This window comes from Gopherus flavomarginatus, chromosome 4 (assembly GCF_025201925.1).
Source record: "Gopherus flavomarginatus isolate rGopFla2 chromosome 4, rGopFla2.mat.asm, whole genome shotgun sequence".
NCBI classification, from domain to species: Eukaryota; Metazoa; Chordata; order Testudines; family Testudinidae; genus Gopherus; species Gopherus flavomarginatus.
In genome coordinates, this window is record NC_066620.1 from 204,581,677 (window position 1) to 204,595,156 (window position 13,480).

A 13,480-nucleotide genomic window follows, 5' to 3' on the forward strand; every position below is an offset into this window, starting at 1 on the left:
AACTTTCAGAATTATTCAGTGTTGGCCCAATTCTGTTCCTATTGAAGCCAGTGGTAAATATCTCAGATTTCAAAGGGAGTAGAGTTAAACCAGTGCTGAACACTTTGGAAACATCCCAGCTTCAGAGCTCAATTCATCCAGCTTTGGAACTTGCATTTGACCAGCCCTCTGGCTTCAGGGGATAATCTGTTAATAAACTTTGCAGAGTTTGCAGTTTCACTCTTTCCTTAAATCACTAACTGGACTGACTTTTTTTAGTGCTTCACGCTGCTAATTTCTGTCTACGGACACTGATCGTATTTTTATTGCACCCTTGCATTTTACCCTGTGCAGCAATTTGATTATTGAAAGGCAATGGAGTGGACGGATCCCATTTCCATATTTTTACTTTTTGTCCTGACTATTCTGTTTATTATGAAAACTGAAAAATTCTGGAATAGCAGCTTCAGAGAGGATTTGCCCCCGGGACCAAAGCCTTTACCCATCATTGGAAATCTGCATATAATGGACCTGAAGAGGCCCTACTGGACTATGCTGGAGGTAAATTATTTTAATGTTTGTACTATCACATTGTTCACCAAACCTTGTTAGCCCCAAGATCAGAGGGTATCCTCTATCCTTTCTACCTGTTACTACCCTGATGTGTAAAGCAATGTTAAATATAGGATTATTTTGCCTCACCCTGTGCGGGTTGAGCAAGAGAGACAGAGCTTTGAGCAGGGGTGGCTCCAGGCACCAGCAGGCCAAATGCATGCTTGGTATGGCAAGCTACTGGGGGCGCTCTGCCGGTCGCCGCGAAGGGGTCAGGCAGGCTGCCTTTGGCAGCTTGCCTGCGGAGGGTCTGCAGGTCTCGTGGCTTTGGCGGACCTCCTGCAGGCTTGCCTGTGGAGGGTCCGCGGCAGGGTCCGAAGGCAGCCTGCCTGCCATGCTTGGGGTGGCAAAATGCCTAGAGCCACCCCTGGCTTTGAGATAGAAACCTGTGGTGAAAACCTGGCCTAACTGAAGGCAGTACGAAAACTCCCATTGGCTTCAATATGACCAGGATTTCACCGATGGTGTCCATTTACTTTGGAATGTTATGGATCTCTAACATCAGTCATATTCAGGAGCCCAGCATTGTATATAAATGTTCACATGCTTATACTTGCCACCTCTAGCATAAATTTTACAGACCTACTTAGTCATTCTCCTGCATGCTAGAAACTGACACGAAGGTCTGGTTTTCAGCGGAATCTGAATAGATTCCACTTTGGGGGCACACATTTGCATCAACAAATAAGTCTAGCCACTATGAATTCTGGGCTCAAATAGAAGTTAGACATTTTACTATGCAGTTTATGTGTTTCAGTACTGTAACAGCATGTGCAAGTTCGTATCCACAAACATACATGCCTTCCCTAAAGAGCAGGCTCAGAGGGGACAGAGTTGTGTTGTTTGACCATTTCTTTGAATATTTGTCTAAATTACTTTTTGCCACAACAAATTTTACAAGCAAAGTGGACCAAATAGCTCCCTGGTGCAACACCATTGACTTCAATGGATGAATTTCACCCACTATATTTATCATTTAGTATTCAAGCCTCTACTAGATACATAGATAAAAAGTCTGAAATCTTATACTCACACTGAACTGAAATGTTTAAAATTATACAGAACCCTGACTTGAGAACATATTTTTTTTACCAAATCCTGCTCTCAGCTGCACCAGCCTTACATTGGAGTAATTGCATCAGAGGGTTGGCAGGCATCTGGTTTTGGACGTTAAAAGTCTGGTTGGCAACGCGGCATGAGCCCGAGGTTAAGACAGGCTCCCTGTCTGTCCTGGCTCTATGCAGCTTCCAGAAGCAGCTGCCAGGTTCCTACAGCTCGTAGGCACATGAGTGATCAGGGAGGCTTCATGCGCTGCCTTCGCACAAGCAGCAAAGAATCCTGTGGCACCTTATAGACTAACAGACATTTTGGAGCATGAGCTTTCATGGGTGAATACCCACTTCCTCAGATGCATGTATTCACCCACGAAAGCTCATGCTCCAAAACGTCTGTTAGTCTATAAGGTGCCACAGGATTCTTTGCTGCTTTTACAGATCCAGACTAACATGGCTACCCCTCTGCTACTTGCCTTCGCACAGAGTGTCAGCTCCCCAACCTCCTGCCCCAGCCCCTAGCCCCTTCCTGCCCCAAACCCCTGATCTCCGGCCCCACCCCAGAGCCTGCGCCTCCAGCCAGAGCCCTCACATTCCCGCATCCCAACCCCCTGCCCCAGCCCAGATCTCCTCCCTGCCCCAAACCTCTGATCCCCAGCCCCACCCCTGAGCCCGCACCACCCAGCCGGAGCCCTCACTCCCGCCACCCGCACCCCAACCCCCTGCCCCAGCCCAGTGAAAGTGAGTGAGGGTGGGGGAGAGCGAGCGATGGAGGGAGGGGAGCTGGAGCAAGTGGGGAGTGGGACCTTGGAGAAGGCGCGAGACCTCAGAGAAGGGGCCGGGCAGGGGTATTTGGTTTTTTCGATTCGAAAGTTGGCAGCCCTACTGCATTACCATCAACGGAGTTACACTGGTTTTATACAAGTGTAGCTGGCTCTATGGTATTGCTTATAATTAGCTAGATTCATTAACTGTGAATCTCCTGTGGTTGTTGAATACTTGTATTTTTTTATACAATTGCTTTATAAGATGAGTGCAGACAATGAAATGACTCAGAAGTCCAGGCATCTGAAAATATATATGCAGTGCAAAATAATCAACTTCAAGTTTGAACCAAACAAACCTGTGAAATACGGCTTACAAACAGACTTATGGATGTGTGTGCACACATAAACAATGAGAATATTTTCAATGCTAACTAAAGACTCTGAAACCAAACTCTCCTCACCTCTTTGAGCCAGCAGAGGAGGAGATTTGATCTGAAAAACATGAAACAAAAGGAAAACGGTAACATGAGAAATGGAGTTAAGCTTTTAAGGTCAAAATGAGGCTAAACTGATTAACAGGTTGGGCAGCTCCTTCACCATGGAGGAGTCCTCAGATCTGCGTAGAGCTAATATCTCTGGCTCCTGGGTCACCACCCCACATAGCATCTGGCAAAGAAATGGGAGGGGTATGACTGGTGAGCTGCTGTGCTCCAACTATCTCTAACTAGTGCAAATGAACCTAGAGAACCAATCCAGCCAGCATACTTTAGAGCAGCCCCATGACTGCTCTAAACTCTGTCTCTGAGCTGCAATAGAACTGGATCTCAGATCAGGAAATTGGGGATTGGTCCTGCTTTGAGCAGGGGATTGGACTAGATGACCTCCTTAGGTCCCTTCCAATCCTGATTGTCTATGATTCTATGTGTCTATGATCAGGGAGGTGCAACCAGCTCCTTTTCACTTTCTGTTATTCCCTGCTGAGCTGCACCCTGTGGATATTGCGTACAAACAAGAATCTGTCCCTATATTTTCATGCTCTTCATCTGAACAGATTGACTTAGACTGTAAGATCTTTGTCACAGTGACTGTATTTATGCAGCATCTAGCATAATGAAGTTCTAGTCTGGACTGAACACTTTGGGAACTATAGGGTGACCAGCCCGCAAGTCTGTAAAATCAGGACACGTTTTTTGTTTGTTTGTTATTATTAAATTGTGTATATAAGACAAAGCTAATATCAGGATGTCTGTAGACACTTAAATACCTTTGAGGACACTTTATGTTTGTAGACACTTAAATACCTATCATCATAATTAATCATTAAAAGATCAAATGATAACGTTATTACTAACCACTGGTTCCTTTTCTCTGCACTTAGGAAAGAATTTGACATTGGAATAACATACAGTCATGATGGCAAAATAGTGTTGCACCAGCTGTGAATTTCACTTCTTTCTTTAAGTCATTGTATTTTCTTCCCCATTTAAGCTGTCAAAAAAATATGGCCCAGTCTTCAGCATTCAGATCGGATGTCAGAAAATGGTGGTGCTGTCGGGATATGAGACGATGAAGGAGGCTCTTGTGAACCAGGCAGATGCATTTGCAGAGAGACCTAAAGTCCCAGTATTTGAAGAGATTTCAAAAGGATATGGTGACAGTTTTCTTGTTACTCATAAGCCTAACTTACTCAAACAAGTGGAATGGTTTCTCTGTAGAGGGAACGAATGGCTTAGGGGCTGGCGTTCCAATTTGGATCAGTATGTATTTCAATCAGCATAAATGAGGAGCAACTTCAGAGAAGCCCATGGACATGAGGCTAAAAGTGGCGTGAGTGAGAGCAGAAACAGCCTTAATAAGCCATGAGTTCCTTAGAACTAGTCATACCCCTGTACCCATGTCTAAGGGAGGCTAAGTTGAGGTCCCATGCTGCAGAAGCAAAAGGAGATGTACACTGAAATGGCAGAATAGCTGACTTTCATGATATTGTTGTGAGCCTCATGATACTGAGTGTTTTTCATAAAGTCCCAGCTCCTGGAATCATGTGAAAACATCTACTTGTATTTTTTTTAAAGTTTCTATTGGAAGCTGCTGGTGAGTGTGTTACAGGTTCCACACTGTGCTGCTGCACAGAGGATGTGAGTTGTTACAATCCCAAATTACAAGAGTGTGTCTGTTTAGCTCAGGGCTTGGCTACACTGGAGAGTTGCAGCGGTGGTGGTGGGTTTACAGCGCTGCAACTTACTCACCGTCCACACTTGCAAGGCACATACAGCGCTGCAACTCCCTGGCTGCAGCACTGGCTGTACTCCTGCTCTGCCTGGGGTATAAGCATTGCAGCGCTGGTGATGCAGCACTGCTCCGCAAGCGTGGCCACCAAAAACGCTGTAATTGGCCTCCTAGGTATTCGGAGGTATCCCAGAATGCCTGTTCAGCCACTCTGCTGTTTTGTTGTGAACTCCGGGCTCCAGGAGCTGCTTATCTAAAAAACAAACACAGCTCGTTTGCTCGAGCAGAGGCAGGCAGGGGGATTCCTTTGGAATGTTCACAGTTTGCTTGAGGAGAGAAGCAACACGGCGAGGGGGGAGGGGGGAATCCGTTTTGGAGCAGCTGCTTATCTGGTCTGAAGGCTATTTGCATTTAGTGAATAAGAGAGGGGTGGGGGAAGGGGTCAAAACTTTTAAAATGATTGAAGGTTGGTGCTGTGTATCTTCCAGTCCTTCGAACTTGCAAGGCAGGGAGCTGAGAACAGTGTCAGCTCCAAAAATCCACTCTCTCTCTCTCCCCCACGCTCCCTGTCACACTCCATCCCACCCCCCTCATCTGAAAAGCACGTTGCAGCCACTTGAACGCTGGGACAGCTGCCCATAATGCACCACTCCCAATAGCGCTGCAAATGCTGCAAATGTGGCCACACTGCAGCGCTGGTAGCTGTCAGTGTGGCCACACTGCAGCTCTTTCCCTACACAGCTGTACGAAGACAGCTTTAACTCCCAGTGCTGTGCAGCTGTAAGTGTAGCCATAAACAGTAGCTGCTAGTGCTTTTAGCACTGTAGGTGCTTGATTTAATCCCCTCTGTATCAGCCGTGAAAGCCCCTGTTACACTAGATCTGGTTGAGGTAAAAGCTTGAAAATATGAATCTGAAAGACTGAAAACCCAGAAGGCGGGTACAGATTGTTGTTTTTTAAAAAATTGTTTCTTTTCAAAATCTTATGATTTTTTGAGACCTGACTGGTGATTTTTAATGCTTGGGGTTGACAATATGGAAATGGTATCCTCTCTAGTTTCACTTACACCTTCCCCTGCCTCTCCTCCTGGATCCTCAGTCACCATCATAGGCCCCAATCCTGCAATGAGCTCCATGCAATGGAATTCTATGCCCACGCAGAGCTAATTCCAGAACTGAAGTAATTATCCTCTCCTAAGCATTGGTAGGATGGTTGTAAATAGGTCTCGGGCAGACAATCTTCCCTATTTGGAAAAGTACGCAAGCAAATTCTTTACTTTAAGCATGTATTTAACTTCTGTTGACATCAATGGGACTTAAATTATGCTTAAAGTTGAGCATGTGCTGAATACTTTACTAAACAGAGATGTCTTCCTGAATCAGGGCCTCACTGAGTTCAAAGGGATCGAGAAGAAGGGAATGTAACTAATGCCACCTTGCGTATGACCTCTGAATTTGGCCCATGCTTGAGATAGTGATTTTTCTGGATGTTTTTGCTAGACTGAGTGATTATAAAGCTCAATAAATATGTTTCAAAAATTACAATTTAAAGAACTTAGATAAATTCTTTCATCTAATTTATCACACTGCCAAAACATAGCAAATCAATATCATGCCAAAACCATTCTGATTACTGTAGGCTATCAAAAAATATTAATTTATTATGGTATGTCTTAAAGCTGGAGGAAATGTTTCTCATTTCAAAATGTCCATGATACTGGGATGGAAAAAAAAGAAAAACATGTAGATTAAATTTTCATGACCAAAATCTGTTCTTTTATCAGATGTGTAACTGGGCAAACATTTTCATCCATCAGATTTTTAATGAAAATTTTTGTCTGTATTTTGACCCCCAAATTCCTCCAGCTCTATAGCGCATGAAAATGAATGAATGTCCTGGGTGTAAGGTTATATCTCTAATTAGTATTTATTTTAATTATTCTGCTGACTTGAAGCTGTCCCTCCACTTCAGGTATTGTTTTTTCTCATGGCAATAACTGGAAAGTGATGCGAAGATTTACTCTCACGACCTTACGAGACTTTGGAGTGGGCAAGAGGGTCACAGAGGACCGGATTGTTGAAGAGTGTGGATTTCTGATGAAGGATATTGAATCTCGTAAAGGTGTGTGTGTGTTTCACTCCATAGACACTTCTAATTTTTGTTGCATGTGCCTTTGAAGAGGCACCCAGACAAAATTTGTCATCATTTCATCCAACATCCACCTTTTTAGGAAATGTCACCATCCATGTTGTGTTGATTTTGACATCTTTTTTTCAGCAACTGGTTGCACTGCTAAGCGTTTTGTGAAGCAGTGAGATTTTACACCCCTCTGTTGCTCTCTCTTTCTGCTGGGCACGCATGGCCTGCTGAAGCCAGCCTTTCGATCTAAAAAGTGTGCAACCATAGCCCCTCCCCTTGTTGATCCCCAATCTATGGGACCTGGAAATGTAAGGCCCCATGCACTGTGAGCCTGTCATAAACAGATAGCTAAGGGTTAATGTCTCTTTCACCTGAAGCACCTGACCAGAGGACCAATCAGGAAACTGGATTTTTTCAACTCTGGGTGGAGGGAAGTTTGTGTCTGAGGTCTTTGTCTGTCTGCCTGCTTTCTCTGAGCTTTGGAGAAGTAGTTCTGCTTTCTAGTCTTCTGTTTCTAAGTGTATGGACAAAGAGATCAGATAGTAAGTTATATGGTTTCTTTTCTTTGGTATTTGCATGAATATAAGTGCTGGAGTGCTTTGATTTGTATTCTTTTTGAATAAGGCTGTTTATTCAATATTCTTTTAAGCAATCGATCCTGTATTTTGTCACCTTAATACAGAGAGACCATTTGTATGTATTTTTCCTTTCTTTTTTATATAAAGCTTTCTTTTAAGACCTGTTGAAGTTTTCTTTACTGGGAAATTTCAGGGAAATTGAGTCTGTACTCACCAGGGAATTGGTGGGAGGAAGAATTCAGGGGGAGATCTGTGTGTTGGATTTGCTAGCCTGATTTTGCATTCCCTCTGGGGGAATAGGAAAGTGCTTTTGGTTTCCAGGACTGGGAACAGAGAGGGGGAGACACTCTGTGTAGTTTCACAGAGCTTGTGTCTGTGTATCTCTCCAGGAGCACCTGGAGGGGGGAAGGGAAAAAGGATTATTTCCCTTTGTTGTGAGACTCAAGGGATTTGGGTCTTGGGGTCCCCAGGGAAGGTTTTTCAGGGGGACCAGAGTGCCCCAAAACACTCTAATTTTTTGGGTGGTGGCAGCAAGTACCAGGTCCAAGCTGGTAACTAAGCTGGGAGGTTTTCATGCTAACCCCCATATTTTGGATGCTAAGGTCCAAATCTGGGACTAAGGTTATGACATGGTGGCAGCGGTGGGATATAGACAGAATCCAGAAGCCAGTAGGAATATTATATTTTTCTTTTCTCTGCTAAGGGCTTTTTAGCAGAGAGAAACAGTTTGGTTTTAAAAGGGAACCAGAGAGAATTTTTTTTTCTGCTCTCTCTGGCAGTTTGTGGCTTGCATGTTAAGCAAGAAATCATTAAGGTGCTATTAAGAGTCTTTTGTCACACAATAGCACTCCCATTGAGAGTCATTACCAGCACTATATAAATGCAAATAAAGTGGTTTTTCAGGTTTACTTAACATTGAAAATTAGCTAAAGGCACTGTTGCTAGGCAGACTTCAGGAGGCAACAGAGAACCTGCAGTTCTGAAAATAAACACCGGAGGGCACCCCAACCCAAGAAAACAGGAACCATGACTTCTAAGGCAAAAATTGAGGCCAAAGAACAAATCAAAGAAGCTGAACACAGGCGACAACTGGAAATAAAACAAAAAGAGATGGAGATGAAAAAAAAGAAGAACAGATCAGAGAGGCAGCCTACCAAAGAGAACAGGCAGCCAAAGAGGCAGCACACAAAAGAAAACTAGAAGAAGAAGAGGTGGCCCACCGAAGGAAGCAAGCAGAAGAAGAGTTGGCCCACCGCTGAGAAATGGAAAAACAACAAAAAGAAAATGAAGAGAAGGAAAAACAGAAGACTAGAAAGCAGAACTACTTCTCCAAAGCTCAGAGAAAGCAGGCAGACAGACAAAGACCTCAGACACAAACTTCCCTCCACCCAGAGTTGAAAAAATCCGGTTTCCTGATTGGTCCTCTGGTCAGGTGCTTCAGGTAAAAGAAACATTAACCCTTAGCTATCTGTTTATGACAGAGCCACCTGAGCAGATCTATTAAACACTGGACCAGATTTTCAGTGGACAAAATGTGTCCTTCCATGTGCGGTTCCTCCATTAGTGACAATCTTTGATTAGTTCAGAGGCACCAGGAACTGAAATGAAAGGTAACTGCAAGAACAGAATATTTATAAAACAAACACGTTTGCTTCCCTAGTTTAACATAGAGCCCGAAATGCAAGATACCCTAGAATAGGACACATAGTCCTAGATCCTCAAAGATGTTTAGGTGTCTAATTCCAACTGAAATCATTATACCTTTGAGGATCTGGGCACTAATATACAATTAGTTTTCTTTTTATTCAGTATTACTTCTTGCTTGGCTTTTTACCATTTCTGTGAATTGCAGTAGACAGCTGTTAGATTCTTAGAGTTAGTTGGGTTTTTGTGATGACCTGTGGCACTTATCTATATACGTTCGTGAATGCTGTTTGATTTTATCAGCTCTCTGCATATTTATGCCCTTATGGCTGCCCTCTGGTGTATTCTTGAATCATACTTCTTGGGCTAAGGAGAGACAGGCTGGTGTCTGGATGTCTGCCTCTGAATGGGACAGTCTTTGAGGATTGTCAGTTGAATGAGCCTTCCCCTAGCAGAACAATGCCATGGTAGCAACCTAAGTAAAACCAGTTTTTCAAGTGTGGACTCTGTTCAATGGTAACCACCTGAGAGAAGTTTTAGGTTACCTGAGGGAGGTTTTGAGGCTGACCAGGAGGTTCACATGACCAAAGGGATTAGAAGTTACAAAAGGAGCAGGTCTGTTTGTGAGCAGCTCTGTCACACCAACCAGAACAGGAAGAGAAAACTGACCTGGGGAAGAGAGGTCTATGAGAGGGGACCGATTAGAGTTGCCAACTTTCTGTTTGCTAAAACCAGACCTCCAAGGCCCCATCCCCTCCCCATCTCTTCCCTTGAGGCCATACCCCCTGCTTCACCTCTTCCCCAAGGCCACAACCCCACTCATTCCTTCTCCCCCTCCCCTGTCGCTCTCTGCTCTCCTCCCTCCCTCTTCCTCATCACTGGATCATCTCTACCCCCCACCCTCTTCTCAGCTGGGCTCACTCTGCAATGGGACTAGGACAGGAGTTGCAGCCTGGCTCAGAGCCTGCCTGCCTGCAGAGAGGAGGTGGCATTGGCTGAACAGGGGCTGGCATGTGTTGATGACCAGGGGCTTGCATCCCACCACACTCCCAGCTGTAACTAGACTTTTGATGTCTGGTCAGTGCATCTGACCAGACCCTGCCAGGTCCCCTTTTCGACCAGACTTTGTGGTTGAAAACCAGGCATCTGGCAACCCTTCCTGGGACCCTAAAAGACATTGAACAGATCCCAAGGAATGCTCGAGTGGTGAGGAAACTGAGGCATATGGGGAGGTGGAGGGAGGATATAGTTTGGGGAAGCTGGAGGGGTGTGTGTGCACTGGGAAGGGGTATTTGCGGAGTACTGGAGAGGCTATATGGGGGTTGCTGGAGGGAGATCTGCAGTCTCATGCCTGAGATGGGAGGGAATGTCGCTTCCTGTCATGGTGGCAGGGTGGCTGGCTGAGATCCAGGACACAGTACCAGCCACCAGTCAGCACCTCCTTGTGTAACTCTCCCCTTCTCCAGGGTTGGGAGCCAGGGCCTACGTTGGTGGGAACCGGCAGCTGTGGCTGCAGGGCAGGGACCAGTCCGGGCACAGAGACCTGCTGTTTCTCAGCTGCAATATCTGCTTCGCAAAAACAGACATTTCCTCTGATTTGAAAAATCCACCTGGATAGAGGGCTAGAGTTGCCAGGTGTCCAGTTTTCGACCAGAACACCCAGTCAAAAAGGGACTCTGGTGGTTCTGGTTGGTGGCATGGGGGCTTTGTGGGTGGGGGGGGCGGGGCTAAGGCAGGCTCCCTGCCTGCCCTAGCTCTGTGTGGCTCCTGGAAGCGATAACTAGGTCCTTGTGACCTGTAGGTTCGTGGGTGGCCAGGGAGGCTCTGTGCGCTGCCCCCACCCTGAGTTCCTGCCCCACAGCTCCCATTGGCCAGGAACTGCAACCAATGGGAGCTGCGGGGACGGCACCTGTGGGCATGAGGGCAGCGCATGGAGCCTCCCTGGCTGCCCAAATGCCTAGGAGCTGCAGGGACCTGGCAGCTGCTTCCTGGGAGCTGCAGTAAGCGCCACCGGGATTCCGAATCCCCTCCCACACCCCAAACCCCTGCCACAGCCCAGAGTCCCTTCCTGCATGTAAACTCCCTCCTGGAACCCACACCACAACCCCGTGCCCCAGCCCTGAATCCACTCCTGTACCCCAAAACCCTCATCCCTGGCCCCACCCCAGAGTCCACACCACCAGCTAGAGCCCTCATCCCCTCCTGCATTCCAGACCTTCAGCCCAGAGCCCCCTCCTGTACCCCAAACCCCACATTTTGCGGAGAAGCAGAGCAGTGGCGCATTCAGGGGTGCAGGCAGAGTGGAGGTGAGCTAAAGTAGTGGGGTGCAGGAAGTAACGGGGTAGAGGAACTGCTCCCCGCTCCAGCTCACCTCTGCTCCACCAGTGCTGCCTTCCTCGAGTGCCCCGCCGCTCGGCTTCTCCTCCCTCCCAGACTTGCTGCTCGTGAAACAGCTGTTTTGTGTGCAGCAAGCCTGGGAGGGAGGGGGGAGAAGCGGAGCTGCGGTGGTGCGCTCAGGGAAGCAGGTGGAGGCGAAGGTGGAGGTGTAGCAGAGGCGAGCTGGGGTGGCTGCAGGGGCACTTTTTCCCTATGCCCTGGAGTTGGCACCTATCATGGCCAGTGCCAGAATGCTGCCCCTAGAAATGTGCCACCCCAAGCACCTCCTTGTTTTGCTGGTGCCTGGAGTTGGCCCTGCCCACCTCAGAGCAGCATCTCCCAGCTGGAGTCCTCCCCGCTTCCCCTCCCCCTGCACTCCAACCCTCTGGCCCAACCTGGAGCCCTCTCCCAAACCCTGAACTCCTCATTTCTGACTCCACCCAGAGCCTGCACCCTCATCCAGAGCCCTCAGGCCCCTCCCACACCCCAACTCCAATCCCCCACTCCAGCCTGGTGAAAGTGAGTGAGGGTGGAAGAGAGAGAGCGCTGGACAGAGTGGGATGGGGTAAGTGGGGCAGGGCCTGGATGAGGGGGCATGGCAGGCTGTGCTGCGGAGATGTTTGGTTTTGTGCCATTAGAACGCTGGCAACCCTATGAAGGGCAGAGGATCAACAAAAAAACAAAGGGAAACGTCTGGGAAAACATGGACGAATGGTAACCCTAACAGGATCCCACTTCCTGAGAATGGGTACCAGACAATCTATGCCCAGGGAGCGAGCCTAGAGGCTGAAGAAAGTTCCAGAAGCCTACTCAGACCCATGTGAGCTTAAAAGATCACAGAGCCAGCAGATGGGCCCAAACCCAGCAGCTTGGATAGTGTCACAGAAAAGGACCATTGGCCTGTGATAGTGGTTAAGGCACTAGGCTGGACCTCAGGTAGAGCTGGGGTCAATGCCTACTTCTGCCAATCTTCAAGAAAGCCACTTAATCTTTGTTTGCCTCAGTTCTCTCGGTAAAATGGGAATTAATAATCATTCTTTTCTCCACCCTTTTTCCTGTCTATTTAGGTTGTGAGCACTTTGAAGCAGGAACTGTTTCTCACTATGTGTCTTTACAGTGTCTATCACAACAGGGCCATGATCTTGATTTGCCGACTCTAGGTACTACCGTAACAGAAATACGTTGTAATAACTCACTATTAACCGCACTCTTTGCACAATCTCTTCTTGTATTTGAATGCTGTTTTTAGGAAAGCCCTTTGATATCGCTACAATTATGAATGGTGCAGTTGCCAATATCATTGTGTCAATATTACTTGGAGAACGGTTTGACTACAAAAATCCCATATTCTTAAGACTACTAAGTTTGATAAATGAAAACATCAGACTGCTTGGAAGTCCATCAATTACGGTAATTCTGGAGATTTTAAAGTCACTATTCAAATGCATGCAGTACACCCACAGTAACTGTGCTGTATACTTACAGGACATCAAATCATTTATACCAATCAGAATAGTTCAACAAATTGAGGATAATACATCTGTCTATCTAGCTATACACTCCTACACTTACCATCATAGTAAGTGGGTGTCCGCCAGATATTTATGGATTTATCCTCACAACATCCATGTGAAATACTAAGGTTTGGCTACACTTGCAGCTGTACAGTGCTGGGAGTTAAAGCTGTCTTTGTACAGCTGTGTAGGGAAAGTGCTGCAGTGTGGCCACACTGACAGCTACCAGTGCTGCAGTGTGGCCACATTTGCAGTGGTGTTGGGAGTGGTGCATTATGGGCAGCTATCCCAGCGTTCAAGTGGCTGCAACGTGCTTTTCAAAAGAGGGGGGTGGGGTGGAGTGTGACAGGGAGGGGTGGGAGACAGAGAGAGTGGATTTTTGGAGCTGACACTGTTCTCAGCTCCCTGCCTTGCAAATTCCGACCACTTCCCCCACCCCTCTCTCATTCACTAAATGCAAATAGCCTTCAGACCAGATAAGCAGCTGCTCCGACAGACTCCCTTCCCTCCCTCCCCACTATGCTGTTTCTCTCCTCAAGCAAACACTAGCTGTGGACATTCCTTGCCTGCCTCTGCTCGAGCAAACAATTGCT

At 46.8% G+C, this 13,480-nt stretch overlaps 1 protein-coding gene across 1 annotated transcript in view; it reads left to right on the forward strand.

The window, feature by feature from the left end:
* Positions 1-250: 250 nt before the first annotated feature.
* The window catches only part of LOC127048826 (cytochrome P450 2K4-like), a 43,343-nt gene continuing 30,113 nt past the window's right edge, over positions 251-13,480 (forward strand). Inside the window, exons 1-4 of the mRNA XM_050948848.1 lie at positions 251-540; positions 3,899-4,061; positions 6,608-6,757; positions 12,623-12,783. Coding sequence (XP_050804805.1) covers positions 355-540; positions 3,899-4,061; positions 6,608-6,757; positions 12,623-12,783 — 660 coding nt within the window. The 5' untranslated portion in view covers positions 251-354. The remainder of the gene's footprint in view (positions 541-3,898; positions 4,062-6,607; positions 6,758-12,622; positions 12,784-13,480) is intronic.